This window comes from Nuphar pumila, chromosome 3 (assembly GCF_984573655.1).
Source record: "Nuphar pumila chromosome 3, dmNupPumi1.hap1.1, whole genome shotgun sequence".
NCBI classification, from domain to species: Eukaryota; Viridiplantae; Streptophyta; class Magnoliopsida; order Nymphaeales; family Nymphaeaceae; genus Nuphar; species Nuphar pumila.
In genome coordinates this window covers 26,258,888-26,278,627 of record NC_143251.1, presented here as the reverse complement: position 1 = coordinate 26,278,627, position 19,740 = coordinate 26,258,888, and the positions used below count along the sequence as shown (strand labels likewise).

Here is a 19,740-nt window from a genome sequence, read left to right as displayed (position 1 = left end):
AAAAAAACTATATAATACATAACCTACCTACTTGCTCTTGCATTTAAATACAAATGCCTACTTACCAAACCAAACAAAGCAACATTTTTAATGCTAACTACTAAAAGACGTCAAAAAAAGAGAGACAATTATCTCCCATTTTGGAAAAAATACAGTGCCCCCTCCTCTCAACAGCCAATGGAGCAGGTCCCTAAGTTTCAAGCCCATAATGGACCCAACAAGCTTTAGTTGGATCCAGATCCAACCAAGCTTGATTCTTTGCTAAAACTGAAAATAAAATTACAGAAAAATAAAAAATACAAAAAAATTAAAAGAAAAATCTAAAACTATGCTTCAACAGTCCCACTTTGGTAATTCTAAAACTATTCTTCAACAGTCCCAGCTTTGGCACGCAACTCGAGTCAGTAAAACTCGCTGCATCAGCTAACATCAGGTTGGGAAAAAACCCTGGACATCATGAGTTTTATTCTTTCTGATATCAAACCAGCGATAGGTGAATGAGGCCTGTAGGTGTAACACAGATAACAGCCCCGATCTAGCTGGTTTTCTTTGAAATGTAGTGCCCAGGTAACATTTCCGGAATAACCACTGATCGGTGCGTGCACCAAGAGCAGTACCAAACTAAGTCAAACTTTGAGTACTAGATGTGACCCCGAAACAAATAGCAGACTCAAAAACAGCCAATCAGACGACATGGACAGAAGTTACAAGACAGAAACTAGTTAGTCAGAATAGAGATCAAAATAGAAATATAACTCATTATTGCAAAACTAGTCATTCAAGAACTGCTAAAGCTACATATATTTCGAAATTACAGAACAGCTTAAATTGATTCAGTACAAAAAAGCAAGATGAATCAAAGTTGACAGCTTCAGGAGGGTTGCGACTAGCGACTAATTTACATATACCCTCCGATTCTTTAAAAAAATCCAGAAATTAATCCATATACAGACAATATACATGAAATGCAACAACAGAAAGAACAGATTTTAACCAAGCCTAATTGTTGACTTCCATCAGAGCTGCTCTACAAAGAAGCATATTACCAAAAAGAAGATGATGTGTTACCACCCACGCGAGAGAAAAAAATCATAATCCGGATGCCTGTTCATGGTTACATGTTCGCCTTTATGTACAGAGGTTCTCGACATCACAGAAGCAGTCTTCTCCAAAGTCCTCAACCTCTTCTCCAAAACTATAGATGGGTTAGAAGGCTGGTTCCGTCCAGGAGAGATCACGACTGAATTGTTTAATGAGAACCAGCATTCACCCTAGACAAGCAACATCAGCAACGTTTTAGTAGAAAATAGAGTTTAGCAATAACATGACTTACTGCACTTAAATTCAAGGAAAGTCCTCTTTATATGGCTAGTTTTTGTGAGGTATCAAAGATGTAAAGAGTTCAAGGGAAGAAAAACAGCCCGTCAGTGTGCAATATAAATGCTTTCTAGCCAAACCGTCAAAGAAGAAATTGCTGGTAAGCTATCAGTCAAGTCAAAAATGACACCAAAAGGTACTTTCAAGGACACCTCGATCATCTCTTTTTTTATAGGACATCTAGGTCATTTGAGTATGAACAAAATTGACCAGTCTACCCTATTCCAGTCTGAACCAGGAAAAGTTTTAGCGTTCACAAAAGGAGCTTTTGTAGGCTAGCCTTGGAGAATGGAATATAAAGAATTCCAGAATTCTAGAAACCATGAAAAAAGAGACCACAACAGCTATGAACCTGAAATCGACAACTAAAAAAATGCAAAGGTAAATTATAACTTTCAGGTAAAATCAGGCAAATGATAGAAAAAACCCAATCTTTGCAACAAAGAGCACACAGTGGTGTTTCTCATACTGCTTCTGATCAAGTCCTCCGTAAAGTCCCAGATCTCTAACAAAATTTCAAACGAAGAATTTCACAGCCATCAAATTTCACAAAAAAAAGCAATATATATACATACATATATATAAACAAATACCTGGTCATTGTAATGCTGTAATCCAACAACAGGGGAAACAAGAGACTTCATGTCAGTTGCAGAATTCAATGAGGAACTTCTATTGATAAAATGGCCAAGTGAATGGTAAGTCAAAAATGCTGTACGGAAACTATCCTCTGGTATCCTGTAAATAGGATACCATGCTACAGAAAACCTGAAAATACAGTACATAAAGAATTTGTATGTCAGCGGCTGCAAATTAGATCAGCACATGACTGAACGTTCAAACAATTCTCCGATGCTTCAAAAGAGAGTTTTCATGTGATGCCTTAACAGGTCTAATATCTTAACCAATGGTATCTTTAGTTCAAGTCTGGTGCTTGTCAAATACAAGAGAGAGAGAGAGAGGAGAGCCGTAAGGTAGACCAGAAACATTCAATAGACCACCATATATATACTCTTGAGATGAATCTGCTAAAATGGAGTTTGCATAACCACCATCATTACCCATAAGAGCAAAATGTCCATACTTGTGGTGGATATTATTGGTAGAACAAGGAATATCACATTACCATAATATCTATTTTTCCTGAAAAGGAGTCCCCAATAAGAGGCAGCTTAAAGATAAGAACATCAAGAATATTGGAGAAGAGTGAACCTAGTCCTATTCAGCTAACAATATCCAAAAAAAGGAAGTCCCAGACAGAAATCGGCAACTAACCAGGATGCAGGATGGAGATTACACAGAGACAAATTCACCAGATGGGATGGGTCTCCATGCATTTGAGAACTTGATGATGCATCCCCGTTTACTAGTTCCTTTATTCTGAAATGTGTTAAAAAAAATGGTAAGCCAGTAAGAAGAATATGCAATACATTAATGATGATCCTGTAACGAAGGCTTACAAGAACACAACCAAATCACAAGGGACAACTTATGGGTCAATCACATAAACACATGCACATCACCCAGACGCCAAGAGAGCATATAAAAATATAGGCAAATATATTGCAATATGCTTGAGAAAGCATTGAGTTTACAAGGGGGAGAGCTCCCCTATTTATACACACATTAAGGCCCGGCCCATAGGGCCATTGGGATACTCCCCAACAGCAACAAATAGAGCTGTTGGGGAGGTCCCAACGACTCTATGGGCTGAATACCTTTTATGCCCACAATCAAAATAACAAAAACCTAATCTAAAAATAATGACAAAAAGACTGTTACCTATTACATGACTGAAAAAACAAAACACCTCCAATGGGTATTTGCCTATATATATATATATATATATATATATATATATATATATATATATATATATATATATATATATATATATATAATAGCCACTTGGAACATAGGGTCTTTAACTGGTAAGTTGGTAGAGTTAGTAGATGTTATGTGTAGGAGAAAGATTGATATTTTATGTCTTCAAGAGACCAAATGGGTAGGTGAGAAAGCTAAAGTGATAGAACCTTGGGGATATAAGATTTGGTATACAGGAATAAATAAGAATAGGAATGGAGTAGGGATTGTTATGAGTCGTCAGTTTATAGATAATGTAGTTGAGGTCCGTAGGAAGGGTGATAGAATTTTACTTATTAAATTAGTATTAGGTACGGATATTATTAATATTATTAGTGTTTATGCACCTCAAGTAGGTTTAGATGATTCCATTAAGCATCAATTTTGGGAAGATTTAGATGGAGTAGTACAAGAGACATCTTATGGAGAAAAGCTTTTCATCGGCGGTGACCTTAATGGACATGTAGGCATTAGTAGGGATGGATTTGAGAATATCCATGGAGGCTATGGTATAGGAGAAAGAAATGAAAGTGGAGAAAGGATTTTAGATTTTTGTTTGTCCTATGATATGATCTTAGCAAACACTTGGTTTAGGAAGAGGGAGTCTCACCTAGTAACATTTAAAAGTGGGGTTAATACGAGTCAGATAGATTTTTTCCTACTTAGAAAGAGAGATAGGGGTTGTTGCATCGATTGTAAGGTTATACCAGGAGAAAGTGTAGCTACACAACATAGAGTCTTAATTTTAGATCTTAGAATTAGACAATGCCGCAAAAGGGATAGACATAGGATAGATCCTAGAATTAAGTGGTGGGCACTGAAAGGAGCTAAACAAGGAATGTTTGTAGAGCAGGTAGTTAAGGAAGTTGATTGGTGTCTCGAGGAGGATTCAGAATCAATGTGGAATAAGATAGCGGGTGGTATGAGAAAAGTAGCTAAGGAGGTATTGGGTGAGTCTAAAGGCGGTGCACCACTAGGTAAGGATACATCATGGTGGAACGAGGATGTCAAATTAGCTATTAAGGTTAAAAGAGAGTGTTATAGAAATCTAAGTAAGAGTCGTGATAGTGAGAATTTGGAGAAGTATATGATAGCAAAGAAGGAAGCTAAAAAAGTTGTTCGAAACGCGAGGGCTAAGGTATATAAGGAGGTTTATGACAAGTTGGATACCAAAGAAGGCGAGAAGGATATTTATAGGCTTGCAAAGATGAGAGATAGGAAATCGAAGGATTTGGGTATGGTTAGATGTATCAAAGATGAAACGCAAAGGGTTTTAGTCAAAGATGAGGAGATTAAGGAGAGATGGAAAGATTATTTTGATAAGCTATTTAATGATAGTCATGCTCAAGATCTTGGAGACTTCTCCATTCCTTTTCATGAGATAAATCGTGACTTCATGCGCAAGATTCAAAAGAAAGAAATTGCAGAGGCTTTGAAGAAAATGAAATCAAGAAGGGCAGTTGGCCCAGATGGTATACCTATCGAGGCTTGGAAATGCTTGGGAGAGAAAGGTTTAGAATGGTTGACAAATCTTTTTAACTTGATTTGGCGAACAAATAAGATGCCTAATGAGTGGAGGAAGAGTACTTTGGTGCCTTTATATAAGAATAAGGGTGATATACAAGATTGCACAAACTATCGTGGTATAAAACTCATGAGTCATACTATGAAACTTTGGGAGAGGGTGATTGAGTCTAGGTTGAGGAAGGTTGTCATGATATCGGAGAATCAATTTGGTTTTATGCCTGGAAGATCAACTATGGAAGCTATACATCTTCTTAGACAACTTATTGAAAGATATAGAGAGAGGAACAAAGATTTGCATATGGTTTTTATTGATTTAGAGAAGGCATACGATAGAGTACCTAGGGACGTTCTCTGGTGGACAATGATGAAGAAAGGTGTTTCTCTCAAGTACATTAGTATAATTAAAGATATGTATGAAGGAGTAGTAACCAATGTCCGCACTTGTGGAGGGGTGACAACCAATTTTCCGATAACGGTTGGGTTACATCAAGGATCTGCTTTAAGCCCTTTCCTATTTGCGATAGTGATGGATGAGCTTACGAGATCAATTCAAGAAAATGTACCGTGGTGTATGTTGTTTGCTGATGATATTGTTTTGATTGATGAGTCTAGAGCTGGGGTTAATGCTAAGTTAGAATTATGGAGACAGACATTGGAAGCTAGAGGTTTTAAGTTGAGTAAGAGTAAGACTGAATATATGGAATGTCGGTTTAGTAAGCAACGAAGTAGTGATGGGAGTGTAGTGAAGCTTGGTGAGCAAGATATACCGGTGAATGATTATTTCAAATATTTGGGATCCATCATTCAAAAGTATGGAGAAATTGATGGAGATGTAAATCATAGGATAAAGGTTGGGTGGATGAAATGGAAAAGTGCTACTGGAGTGATGTGCGATCGTAGAATGTCATTGCGGTTGAAGGGAAAGTTTTATAGGACGACTATTAGACCCGCTTTACTATATGGTACGGAATGTTGGGCTGCCAAGAGACATCATATTCAAAAAATGAGTGTAGCTGAGATGCGGATGCTTAGATGGATGTGTGGAAATACAATAAAAGATAAGATTCGGAACGAAGAGATACGTAAGAAGGTAGGTGTTGCACCCATTGAAAATAAGATGCGAGAGAATCGTTTACGGTGGTTTGGACATATTCGGCGAAGGCCTAATGATGCTCCAGTTAGAAGGTTGGAGAAATGGGAAAATATATTAGTTAAAAGAGGTCGGGGTAGGCCTAGGAAGACTTGGATGGAGATGATAGGAAAGGATATGAATGCTTTGAACCTCACCAAGGACATGGCGTTGGATAGAAATGATTGGAGGAAAAGGATTCATGTGGAAGACCCAAAATGAATTTCTTTTTTGGTTCATATCGCTGACCCCAATTGTTTTGGGATGAAGGCGTAGTTGTTGTTGTTGTTTGTTGTTGTATATATATATATATATATATATATATATATATATATCTTAACATCCCCCTCAAACTCACGGTGCCACAACCGAGAGTTTGCCAAGGAGAAACTAAAATCTGGGTGATGGAAGAGCTTTGGTGAAGAAGTCCGCCAATTGATACTTTGATGTTACATATGACAAAGTAATGTTCTTCAAGAATTCTTCTATGATGTAATGACAATTCATTTCGATGTGTTTGGTTCTCTCATGAAAAGTATGATTGTAAGACACATTTTGTTACTTCTTGCATTTTCAAGAAATAAGCAAATCTCCTACAAAAACACAGAAAGCCGTAGTTGAGCGACGATCATTCACATCCCCTTCCCAATCAAAGTCAGAATATACAATAACTTTTAACGGAAAAGATGATGACAAAAATAAATCATAATTAATAGTATTTTTAATATATCTAATAATCCTCGTTACAACACTCGCATGTATTATAGTGAGAGCACGATGAAATTGACTAGTAGAGTGAATAGCATGTGCAATATCAAGACAAGTAATAGAAAGGTAAGACAAAGCTCAAATCATATGTCTCTGTAAGGAGTTGGATCCTTCAAAAGTTCTCCATCATCCTTCTTTATCTTTGCATTGATGACCTCTAAAGTATCAACTCGTTTTTCATCTAAGAGTCATGATCGTTATATGATCTTTGTTGCATACTTAGTCGATGACAACAAATAACTACGAGGTGAATAAACCACTTTTATTCCAAGAAAATATCGTAAAAAACCAAGATCTGTCATATCAAAGTTGACTTTGAGCACATCTTCGATATGAATAACTCACTGCTTATTAGGGGTGGCAATCGGGTCGGGTTGGCGGGTTGGCGGGTTGGCGGGTCATCATACCTCAACCCGAACCCGACCCGTTTATTAAACGGGTCGGCTGTGGCAAACACGAACCCGACCCGTTTAATAAACGGGTAACCCGACACGACCCGCCAACCCATTTAATAAATGGGTTGGGTCGGGTAAACGGGTTTTCAGGTTCGCGGGTCGGGTTGACGGATCGGGTTGGCAGGTTGGCGGGTCGGGTTGACGGGTCGGGTTGGCGGGTTGACGGGTCGGGCAGACGGGTTGGCGGGTTGGGTTGGCGGGTTGACCCACCCGCCTAACCCGTTTATTAAACGGGTCAGCCGGGTTGGCGGGTTGGCATACCCCAAACCCGAACCCGACCTGTTTAATAAACGGGTTATGTGGGTCAACCCGTTTATTAAGCGGGTTGGCTTAAGCCCAACCCGAACCCGCCTAAGAGGCGGGTTGGCGAGTCGTGTCAGAAATTGCCACCCCTACTGCTTATCACCTCATGTGATAATCATGTCATCACCATACCTGCATTTGAAGATTTAACAAACAATACAATGTCATTATAACATGATTTAAAACCAAGATGTGTCATCACACTACTCAATCAATCATATCAAGCCTTACGAGCTTGTTTTAGACCATACAAAGTTTTTGTAATTGAAGGATTTTTTCATGTACAAATCCTAGTAAATTTCCTCATTGAGATTATCATTCAAAAAAACATTTTTTACATCTATTTGAAAATAAGCTATTTTTTAATTGATGCTATAGAAATAAGGGTTCTAACAGTGATCATTCAAGCAACCGAACCAAAAGTTTCATCATAGTTTATTTTGTACTCTTGACTATATCTTTTAGCTAGTAGTCTAGCTTTATATCTTTCTAATGTCTCATTACTTTTGGTTTTAATCTTATAAACTCATTTGCATCTTATAGTTTTCTTTTCTTTGGGTAATGTTTGAAATTTTTAAGTTTTAACTTTTTTAAATGTTTATAATTCATTATTCATTACTCTAATCTATTCTTGGTAATTTTTAGTATCATTGTAAGAAGATGGTTCTACATACAAGTATCTAGCCATCAGATATGCTATATATTTGGGTTCAAAATAATCATAGAATACAAATCTACTAGAAGTTTTGGAAATTCTCATGGATCTTCTAATGTTATAGGAACCTATATCCTGATTTTGAAAATATCTTTCTAATGCACATAGAGGATGGTATTCAGTACATCGAGTATAAACTTGTATTTCACTATGAGGTTGGTCTATATTATCAAGACCTTCATGCTCATTTACATATGTCCTCATTGTCACTCTTATGTACATCATGAATGTCATCACAATTCATGTACTCATTGGCAAGGTCAAAAAGAAATAAATCATCACAATGCTCTTGAATTTTATCTTTTCCAAATCCATTTTCATTTTCAAGAAAAGTGACATTTTGAGACATATAACTTGTTCCTTTTAATTTGATATCATCTATATCCTTTTTTATTTTCGGCATAACCCAAGAAAACACAAGGAATAGCTTTTGCAAAAAGTTTATCATTTTTGTTAGTAAGAACAAAGCATTTACAACCAAAGACTCTTAACCTTTTGTAATTGAAAGATGTTTTACATAATTTTTTAATGGGAGAAATGTTTTCGATAGTTTTTTAAGACATTCTATTTATCAAATAAACCATCATAAGGACGTAAGAATGGCTTCGTCTCAAAAGATTGTTGGAATATTAGTGTTCTAGTAGTCTCAACCAGAGTTACCGGAAGCGCCTAAGTAAAAGGGGAAGCGTGCTTCCCTCAAGCGCACTTCGGAAGCGAGAAACATCGCGCTTCTGAAGCGTGCAGGGAAGCGCCACTTTTAAATGGGAAGCGTGCTTTCCATCACGCTTCCCCCTCGCTTCCCCCATGCTTCTCCCATTTTTTCCATTTTTTTGTATTTTTTATTTTTTTTATTTTTATTTTTTTCGCTTCCCCCTCGCTTCCGAGACGATTTCTGAATCGCTCCTAAGTGGTCCTACGCTTCCCGCTTCCTAAAATTTTGAAAGTGCCTCGCTTCCCGCTCCCGCTTCCCGTATCGCTTCCCGCTCCCGCTTCCTCAACTGGCAACCATGGTCTCAACAATATATATATGCTTCATTTCTCTCCTCCGTAATCGGTTCTAAAGATTTTAATGTTGGTTTTGAATTGAGTCTTTGTATAACAATAAATTTTTTAAAAACAATCAAATACTTCTGAAAACATGCATTCTTAACTGCTCATGCATATTTAAATGTTTATGGAATATGTAACTACTTATGATTGAAAAAAATATGCAAGTGTGTATGATTGGTAATCATGTGAAGCATTACAATGTATGCATCCTTAAATCGATGATTGATGTCTACATGTGTGAGTGTAGGAATATTCTTTTGTATGCTTGTTTTAATTTACGTGTATTGAATAGCAATTTCCTACTAAAGACTTGTTAAGTCTGACCCTATTATGAAAACCTTTTTTCAGGTAATGAATAGACGACCAACATGATGGCGGAAGGTTCCGGCGGGACCTGAGTCAAATCTTTTTCACTTGTGCTAGAGTTTTGAATTGTGGACATTTACATTTTTTAATGGACTTTGAAAGAGACTCTGATATTATTATTTTAAATTTGTAATGGGTTTTTATTAATATTTGAATGTTGAAATTTAAATTGATATGTTGAATGATGTGATGGATCTATAGCTCATCCAAACCTTTTATCCAATTTCAAATTTTCGTTGTGATTTTTAAGACCATTTAAAAAAAAATCTGTGACTTTTGAGATAAAAATTTGAGGCGTTACACTAAGAGACTCAATTCATCCCAAAGAAGAGGAAGGACATTATAATATTCCCTAATGCTTATCTCTCCTTGGATCATAATTCTCACCTTGTTTTGCACATTACATATATGAGCTATATCCTTGAGACTACATATATCTTTAAGATATTTTTATGCATCACTAGCAAAATCAAATTTTGCTAAGCTAAAACATTTTTTTATGTCAGCACTATTGATGAGTCATCCAATGATCTTGGAATGGCCCATCATCCATTCTTTTCATTTTGTCTCGTAATCGGTGACGGCCTTAAGCATCTCTTCTCCTTGGAGAGCCACTTCTTTTTCATTTTTCATCTTGCTGAGTATAAGTTTGGGCTCTCTTTCGGTGCCATCAACCAAACCCCATAGACTCTTTTTTCATATTTTATGTTTTACTATGGATGCTCACATCACATAGTTCGTATCATTGAGTCGACGACTACTTCTCTTTCATTCTTCATTTTTACAAAAAAGAAAGAGAAGAAGAGAAGGAAAGACAAGAGAAGATGGCAAGAATTTTGTTCTAGAATACTTTGATGGTGTGCTTCCCACGAACTGATGCTCCAATCTCTCAATCCTCCTCTTGGCTTTTACGAATGAATCATTACCCAAGAGCAAGGATGTTAAATGCGATGAGGCTAAGCGAGGCATTGAGCATATTATGAAGCGAGGCGTAAGCCTCGAAGCGTTGGAGCATAAGCTTCATGATCAAAATAGTAAAATAAGCTTCAAGACCACTGTCCTCTCAAAAATACCATCAAACACTTGGCGCGTGTATTCCAAAGTTCCACCTTTCACGTACATATCTATGAGAGAATTACTCAAGAAAACACTCAGCTTAATGTCGTTCTTCTCGATGTACCTGTGCACCCATTTCCCGACCTCCAGCGCACCCAATTTAGCACAAGCTGAAAGAACACCAACCAACGTGACTTCATTCGGCGTCAAGCCCTCGGCTTGCATCCGCCGAAAAAGCCCGAGCGCATCCGTCGACATCCCATTCTGCGCTAGGCCGGTGATCATGGTGTTCCAGGTAACCAAAGATCTCTCTGCAAGCATCGACTCGAATAAAGCACGAGCAGACCCCACGTCCTCCCTCTTCAGGAACCCAGCAATCATGGTGTTTCAAGCAACATCTCGTTGAGGCATTTCTTCGAACAATTGGCACGCATCACCAACCTCGCCGGATTTCCAGTACATACCGATCATGGAGCTCGCGATGAAGGGGTCACGAACCAGCCCGCAGCTCAGAATCCGTCCATGGAGGGCTCTACCGAGTGGGAGATCCGCAAGCGCCGCGCAGACCTTGACGACGAAGGGGAAGGTGAGGTGGTCGGCCGCGACTTGGGACCTCTACATCAGGGTGTAGTAACGCAGACCAGGATCATCGCCACATAGAGCGGAACAACCGTTATCATCACGTGGTAGAAGTCTGCCGCTGTGATCATCCTGGGTCCGATGGTTTTCCGGGTATCGGGGTGGTTTTCCGGCGACAGATTTGGGCAGAAAAGTGGCGGTTTGTAGGGACTACACAAATGAAGAAACGGTGCCATGATGCGTACGCTTTAGAAGCGAAGCGCGTTTCGACTTGAGGCGTGCGCTTCACATGAGTGAAGCGTGTGTTTCAAGCCTGAAACGCCTCACTGCAACGCCTCAGTACCTTGAGTGTGTGCTTCGCCTCTGAGGCGTACGCTTCAGGTACTGAGGCGTACGCCTCTCATAACACTGCCCAAGAGTACCAAAGCTTTGATACCATGTAATGAAATAAGAACAAGAACAATGGAGTGTCTCTTATGGGCTTACAAGAACACAATCAAATCAAAAGGGACCACTTAGGGGTCCAATCACATAAACACATGCACATCACCCACACAAGGGCCAAGAGAGCATATAAAAATATAGGCAAATATATTGCAATATGCTTGAGAAGGCATTGAGTTTACAAGGGGGAGAGCTCCCCTATTTATACACACATTGAGGCCCATAGGGCCATTGGGATACTCCCCATCGGCTACCAATAGAGCCGTTGAGGAGGTCCCAACCACTCTATGGGCTTAATACCTTTTATGCCCTCAATCAAAATAACAAAAAACTAATCTAAAAATAATAACGAAAAGACTGGTGTGCCCCTAATGGGGGCAACCTATTACATGACTGAAAAGACAAAAATACCCCTAATGGGTATTTGCCTATTACAATATATATATGATATATCAATATCATATATATGTATAAATATAGATAAGCATATACGCATATCTTAACAGAACCAAATGCAAAATTTCACACATCATACCAACAAAATAGACCAGGGCATTGTTTAAGCTGTTATATGTGTCAAACACTCAAAGACCGATAAAAATTCAATTTTTTTAGAATGAACTTTTAATGTTCTTGGTGTTGTTCTTAACCTGTTAATAACACTCCCCCCCCCAGGCACCCCCCCCCAGCCATCATTAGCATCTTAAAACACATTTGAAGAGCACGCGCTCAATGAATTAAAACTCCATTACAATGAAAACCCAGAGAAAGTTTGCCTATACTTTTCTGTTGCATCCACCATTTTTCATGCCAATGGCGAATAAGAAAATTAACTAATTTTCAGGTATACATTTCCAAACCACTAATGCCCACTGGAAGACATCAACCACTATGACCAAATGTTTAAGTCTAATGTTTGGACAGATCAACATCACGAATCATCCATGTATCCAATCAGCTCGCAAACAAAGAAAATAGCAATCAAATGTATTACATGATCATAATGTCATAAATGCTGAATAATCTAATGCTTGTTACCAAATCTCCTGTAGTATTTCTCACGGTCTCAAAAAGCCTCTTCTTTCACATTTTCAAAGGAAGTCTGAAATTGCATTGAAAGCACTAAATTGCAAAGAGCAGAAAACACTAAAAGTCTAAAAACTTACTTTTCAAACAATGGCTTCCGCTGTTGAGGTATGTCAGATTCAAAATACTCAAACAGAAGATCTGAACCATCAGAACAAGTTGTAGAGGGTGACATATTTCTAGATGAAATGCTATGCCCTTCATAACAGTTAGATGCAGATGATTCAGTTGTGCACGGCAATCTTGTAGGCACCAATGCATCATCATCAGTGGCATCCTTGAGCGGCTTAGGTAGAAGCATTGACAGGATAGGCAAGCACCAAAATTTAGTTAAACTAGTTGATGTCTCAGCCTTGTGCATATCCGATACTTCAGTACTGAAAGTGTGGCTACTAGAAGACAAGGAACCCCTAGAATGTCCAAATAACTGAACTGCTGAAAGAAGAGGGAGAAAATATGCAGAGGACTCATGAAGATTAGCTCCCAATCTCCTGGAGCTCTGGAAATCTTTTACCTTCACTTTCAACCCATAGCACCCAGGTTCCTCATACCACTGCCAAACTGTTTTCAAGGAATGGCCAGGAATCTGGTGTTTACACAGGAAATCCCCAGCTAGCTCATTGCATAAGCAACCCCCATGATCACAGGGACTAGAAGTTGATGAAAATGTGGGAGAGGCAGCATGCAAAACTCTCTCAAATGCAGCAAGATGGCTGCCTATTGACAATTGAATGTCTTCAGACTCAACTTGGATCCTATAAGCATCACGTACAGCTTCCACTATCTCATCAAGAGAATCTTCTGATAGAGATCTTTCTTGATCATTTGGAGGATTGACTATGCATGTATTAGTGGTAGCCAGTGTGCTTGTATCATCTATTCTATACATGCTTGGCACATAGTTACTTGACTTCTCAGGCGGCTCCAAATCATTGTGACATTGAAGGCCTGACTTGCCAGTGGCAAAGCTTTCCAAGCCAACATATGCTGAAGAAACATGATCAGATGAACAGGAGAATGCTTCCGGTTCTTTACAAATATTTGCATCTTCCAGTTCAAGATTTGAACCATCATCACGATGAATCTGCAAACTGTTGCTTCCAGCCGATGATTGCCTGTGGACAGCACTGACAGAAGTCGGTTGAACAGATTGTATAAGTCTATTAGAGATTATTGTCCCACTGTCTGATTGTACTTCAAAGGCTTGTTCCATCGAATGGGAAGTCTCTATTGGAGGACATGCTACATCCAAGTGTGTTTGAGAGCCCTGTATGCTGAATGAATTGTAGGAATCAATTATGTCAGCTTTGGCAGTATCTACCCTTGAACAAGGAACATAATGAGAATATCCAGAAGCAGAAGTAAAGCTTTTGTGGTGAATTGCTTGCCTTGATACTTCTGCTGCTCCATTATGAAAATCTTTTTTATTAGAAGACCTACCTAAGCCATTTCTATTAGGAAGATTTTTCCTCATATGGCAGTTATGTTCTAGTTTTGATCCTAAATTTGATTTTGTGTTCAGTTTTTCAGAATTCTTATTCTTTGATACCTCATCTTCCTTCAAAAGCAATGCATCTGAACCAACATCAGAAATAGCCTTATTAGAATCTTCTTGGACAGACATCTCATATATAGATGTACATCTGCCGGATCTTTCTTGTTTACTTTTCCTGTGGCCCAAATCATGTCTAATGCATGATGACAAACTTTTGCAAGCAGTATCTTGTGGAAGTCTACCATAATTTATATTTTTTGGATCCCTAACACCTTCATTATTAGCACCTTTTAAGACCTTCTGCCAGACAGAGTGATTGTTCTCCTTCCCAGCTCGAACATGTGTATTAACATAACCACTAAACCTGTGAGTTATTCCACTTGAACTCTCAGCTGATTTATTAGCTCGCCTAACCTTCCTGCTTGGAATAAACTCATGCTGATTGGTGCTGCTACAGGTGCCACTGCTGCACTTGATTCTGTCAGCATTGTCCATGGAAGTCTTTGGGCAGTCTCCAGCGGCAGTATGCAAATTCTCAGGCACAACTTGACTCAAGTAACACGTGCCAAAAGGTATAATATGAGAAGTGGTGCTACAGTTACTGCCGTCTGAAACCATTCCACTGTCTGAGGGACTTATCGCATGTTCCTCCTTACAGGCTAGTCTTGTGTTGATGTCACCACTACAATTAAGGCTCTCTTCACTGTTCCATCCATCCAAAAAGGGATCTACAGCAAAAGCATCATGCTCTTCAGAGATATTTCCAACAGATACATCACCAGAACCAATTCTCCTATCAGCAGATTTTGAACTGAAGGCAGCTTCATGAGTGGATTGAACTGATCTTAAAGTACTTGTAGCATCATCATGAAAACTCCCTTTCAATCTCATCATGTTCCTACTTAAAGCTTCAACAGAAAAATCTTGAGCTACAGAGGTACAAGATTCTTCAGCTATACTAGATTCATCTGGAGAACCCACTTTTGATGTTGCGGAACAAACTTCAGAACACAAAAGTTCAACATTCTCTGCATCATCTTTATCCACTACAGTATCCTTTAGTGTGCACTCTTTTCTGTTTGGTGGCTTAACTACCAAACTATCTGCACTAGCACAAGCCACATTGACCTCATCACCAGCATCACAAAGAGAAGAAGTTTCCTGAACACTTTCCTCTTCAATGGATGCCGATAAAATATTCTCGAAAGATTTTTTGTTACGTTTCCCTTTTTTCTTTGGCTTCTTTCTAGAACTCCTTCCATGTTTATCAACCTTAGTTATATGTTTAACCTGATTACTTGAATCAGATGTACTAGAGCTGTATGGATCAGACGAGCCAGAAGAAACATTTGATGAAACAGAAATCATCTGACAAGAATCGGCAGAACGCTTGGTAACCCTGTTTTGAATTTTTGCTGCGATCCGGTTTCGCGTATGCCCTATACCATTTGACCTAGAGAAACAGTTGGGAGTACATGACTTTGCAGAGAATGGATGATCAAGAAGATGACCTCTTCGGACCCTTTGCAGGTCAACCTGGAATAAGATAGTTGATGATGCTCGCTCCAAACCATCCATCTTCCCATACGCTTCAGAAGCCAAATGGTTTATTCGATCAGACCCTTGCAGTGGAAGAAGAAATGGTGCTACGAATTTGCAATGCTCATCAAGTGGAAGGGTAACCAGTGTGAGAATAATGTACCTGAACACCCAAAATAAATCTGTTGTGAGAATAATGCATCAGAACACCCAAAAGAAATTTGTAACAATGACTTGTCTAAGAAATGAGAATGAGAAATATTTCTTCTAGGAAAAACTAACCAAGGGCTTCCAGAGTCACATATTATGTGTTGGCTAAGTTCTAAATCTTTACTACATTAAAAAGAAAACATGAAACAAAGTACAACATCATAATGTGTATTTGCAATGTTAATTCATTTCTCACAAATACAAAAACATAAAATCCCACATTAACATTCAACGGAAAATAACTGGAATCACACAACCATCTTCCTCAGTTTAAAAGTCAAAGATGATGAGTCAAAAGCACTTAAGCATGTTTTACAGTGGGTAATAAGCACAGCATTATGAAATCAAAAGTGTGAAAGAGAGAATCTTATGCCAAAAATAGAGATGTCCCAATTCTGAAATTGATATGCCACAAAAATAAACAATACACACAAAGAAAGAAAGTGATGTTTACAAACCCAGTGCAATACCTTGCAGATCAAGGACATATAAGTATACTCCTTTACAGAGAGGATAATCAGAAAGGGAACAACAAGCAAATAAACAGCTAAAAGAACTTGTCATGTCACTCAAAACTCAAAAAGCAGAACATAAGCTCATCAGCTAGATGCAGGAAATCCAAGTAATGAAGAATGGATGTAGAATACTAAGCTCTATCAATAAGAAACGAATTTTGCAGCCTAACCTTTGATCAGGACAGATCAAGGTAATGGCTGCCACCTCGTGATCCTGGAAGAAATTGTTAACACCACAAAGACTGAATTTACAGGTTGTGCTAGTTCAGGAAAAGAAAGAAAATAATGAATTAAGTTTATGACCTTTGAACTGATATTGCAACTATTCTGTACTACAGATTTGCTAGATGTCATACAGACTCCTCCATCAGCAATTTTCATACTATTTCTGTTTGTCCTTGCAAGGGCCCACTGCATCATTAAGTGTTACTGTCCAAATTATCAATGCAAATAAGTAGCTGACTTTATAAACTGTAACTATGTTGAAAAATAATGCACATGGAAAGATGACAAAATATTTACAGGAACTAAGTGAACAGAACAAGAAAACTAAACACGAAAAGATTGAAAATATCTCACCGATGCCAAAGGCATCCCTATAAAATATCAAACAGGAAGGCCAACACAATTTATGATTCATTCATAGTTCATGGCCATAAGACTATGCAAATTAGCTCTAAGCTTACTCAGAACAAAATCAAACTCCACAATCTCCGAAATGGTAAACATGTTGGCAATACAAAAATGTGTCCACTAATAAGCTGCTATATCAAAAAACATGTAACTATGTCAGTTGCCTAAGAAGATATGAAACTGCAGTAAGCAAACAATAGCAAAATCAAACACCTCCAAAGAAGTCAACAAGCATGGCACAGAGAGGTCCCAATATAGGATACGACAAATTGGCTAATGCAATTCAGCCGATTTCCCTCAATGAACAGATGAAGCAACTGGGTCATGCTCAAAGTCTCAAACCAGTGTTATTAAAAGCGCACCTCGCCTCAAGGCGAGGGGCTTTGTGCCTTGAGGCACAGGCATAAGGTGCAAAAGCCCTGAGGTGCACGCCTTGAGGCGTACGCCTCAGGGCGAGGCGCACCTCAAGGTGAGGCATACGCGCCTCACCCTGTTTTGGTAAATTTATATTTTTCATCCATTTTACATTGAAATTTGAGGATCTCAGTTGGAACTCGGGTCTGGCCCATGTATGGTATGAAAGTTCACAAACCATATCATATATTAATCAGACCCTTCGGGTCTGACCCGGATTCTTTTTTAACCTTTTTATTTATCATCATACCCAAACCATTGACACCCCTAGGTGAAAGGTGCTTGCCTGAATCAACTTGATTGATTGAACTTGAAAGGTAAAGTTCTTGAATTAAGTTTTGAGCCTGAAGTGGACCTTGTTGGGGCATTTGCACAAGAGCTCCAAACCAGTTTTTGTCCTTTTAAATCTCTTTTTTTTCTTAATTAGCCATGGAGAAGCTGCTGCTATAGCTTTGACCTGAGTCATTGTCTGCAGTATAAAGCTGCACGATTGCTCTTCATCTTACCATTGAGGCTTACGCTTTACGCCTCGCCTCGGTTTTTGGTGAAGCGCCTCGCTACGCCTCAACGCTTTTCACAACACTGTCTCAAACTGTATCAGAGGTTCTCAATATCTTCTGAAGACAAGCCAATTATGAATGTTTGCCCGTCAACAAATTACACAATTCAGCACACCACCATCCATTCTGTTCAATTTAACAAAGGGCCTGAGCCTCTATTTTCACAGAGGTCAGCAACAACTCCATTAAGAGTACCTCACTCTCATTCTCAACATCAAGTCAATCACATTGAAAGTTTGTTAAGTGCCTGTGATAGTTAAAAACTTGCACCAGATGACTGGATGCATTGTTTTGGTTTGTGGATACGAGTTTGGTCAACTGCTGGAACAATGAGACTTTCTTGGCAATTACAGTTGGATTTCAAGTGTCAATAAGATCCAGCGTTCATGAAAATAGCCATGAGAGGGACTACCGCGCATTACATGCTAAACTTGCCTTAAGGAGGACAGTATAGCATGTTGGAATCCATTGTTCCCAAATGGTTAAAAGGTACCATAGTCCACCAAAAATCAATTAAACAATAAACCAGTGCATCGGTGATGGTCAGAAAGACAACGAAGGCAATTGCATGAAAATGAAGGTGGCGCCCTCATTATCTAAAAAGATGGACCTTCCATCCCAACCAAGTCAAATTCTAGAGACCCCTTACAATGCCAGCAACTAGCTCGTCAGAACATATGCATCACCCAAATTTTAAATCGATTTTCGTCATGGTTTCCGAGAGATCATTCAATCACCAAATTTCACGGCTCGCGTGCAATAAATCAAATAAATAAACAAAGATTCATTTATTTCTTTTTGGATGTGCCATCAACCATAACCAAGTCGCCCTCTTAACCCCTAAACCTAATGGATAGTTCCAAACATATTCCCCAAGAAGAAAACCCCAAAAATCAAGCATTTAGGATTCAAGATTTACATGCTAGCATGAAGCGTTAAACAATGAAAGAAACAAAGATCATTTCTTCGTCAACAATCCCCAACTACACCAACAAAAAAGATCCCAAAACTGCATCCAAAGAACCAAACAAGGTTCGATTCCAGGAATTCTGACACTCATGCGTAATCGCTAATATAAAACTCACATAGACAATAAAAATGCAGAAAAAACCCGAATTTCAATCCGAAAAAACACCAAAACCACACTGCAAAGCAAGACCCCAACTTCCGATTCCAACTCAAAAACACTAAGAAACGCCGAACGGAGACAGGAAAAACCTCGATAAACCTTAAATTCCCAAAAGAAACCCCATCATTTCTGCCTCAAAAGCAAAAAAAATAAAGAAAAGCACAGACTAGTAAGAGAAAAAAGAGACCCGGAAAGAGGGAAGCCTACCGATACAAAGATGCAGACGCAACTCGAACGATCTCACCGATGACGAAGGCCACCATGCAAAGCCGATCCGATGAGAGAGAGAGAGAGAGAGGCCCCTCCGTTTGGGCTAAATCCAGAGGAGGTTGGGTCTAAAGATAGCGCGGGGAGATAGCTACGACAGCCAAGCGAGAAATGAGAGAGGGAGAGATTGTGGCTCTCCTCTAAATCTAGGGGTGCCAAAAATGAGAAATTCCCGTCTCTGCTAAATGAAATCCTTCCTCAGTCAATTTTAGTAAAGGGAATGTTGGACTCCTTTCTCTTGTAAGAGAGAGATGGAGAGG

General features: G+C 38.8%; 1 protein-coding gene across 6 annotated transcripts; it reads right to left on the bottom strand.

Moving 5' to 3' along the window:
* Positions 1-734: 734 nt before the first annotated feature.
* Positions 735-19,699, bottom strand: LOC149842369 (uncharacterized). 6 transcript variants are annotated; one of them, XM_089999093.1, is made up of 7 exons: positions 19,421-19,699; positions 16,781-16,906; positions 16,648-16,691; positions 12,799-15,915; positions 2,653-2,757; positions 1,971-2,145; positions 735-1,271 (listed from the first exon to the last, which is right to left on the bottom strand). In XM_089999093.1, exons 2-7 carry the CDS (start codon positions 16,895-16,897, stop codon positions 1,065-1,067), a joined length of 3,765 nt encoding a protein of 1,254 aa, XP_089855219.1. In that variant the 5' UTR covers positions 16,898-16,906; positions 19,421-19,699; the 3' UTR covers positions 735-1,064. The 6 variants fall into 6 exon arrangements, with proteins under 6 accessions (XP_089855219.1, XP_089855220.1, XP_089855224.1 ...); XM_089999094.1 differs by having other exon boundaries at positions 16,781-16,888; XM_089999096.1 differs by having other exon boundaries at positions 1,168-1,882.
* Positions 19,700-19,740: the final 41 nt, after the last annotated feature.

Bases quoted from the DNA above. Each gene is read 5' to 3' on its own strand.
- LOC149842369 (XM_089999093.1), bottom strand. From the start codon at position 16,897: ATGATGCAGTGGGCCCTTGCAAGGACAAACAGAAATAGTATGAAAATT. The intron at 2,146-2,652 runs GTTAGTTGCCGA...CTGTATTTTCAG, and splicing joins AATCTCCATCCTGCATCCTG to GTTTTCTGTAGCATGGTATC. The intron at 1,272-1,970 runs GTATTTGTTTAT...TTGCTTGTCTAG, and splicing joins TACAGCATTACAATGACCAG to GGTGAATGCTGGTTCTCATT.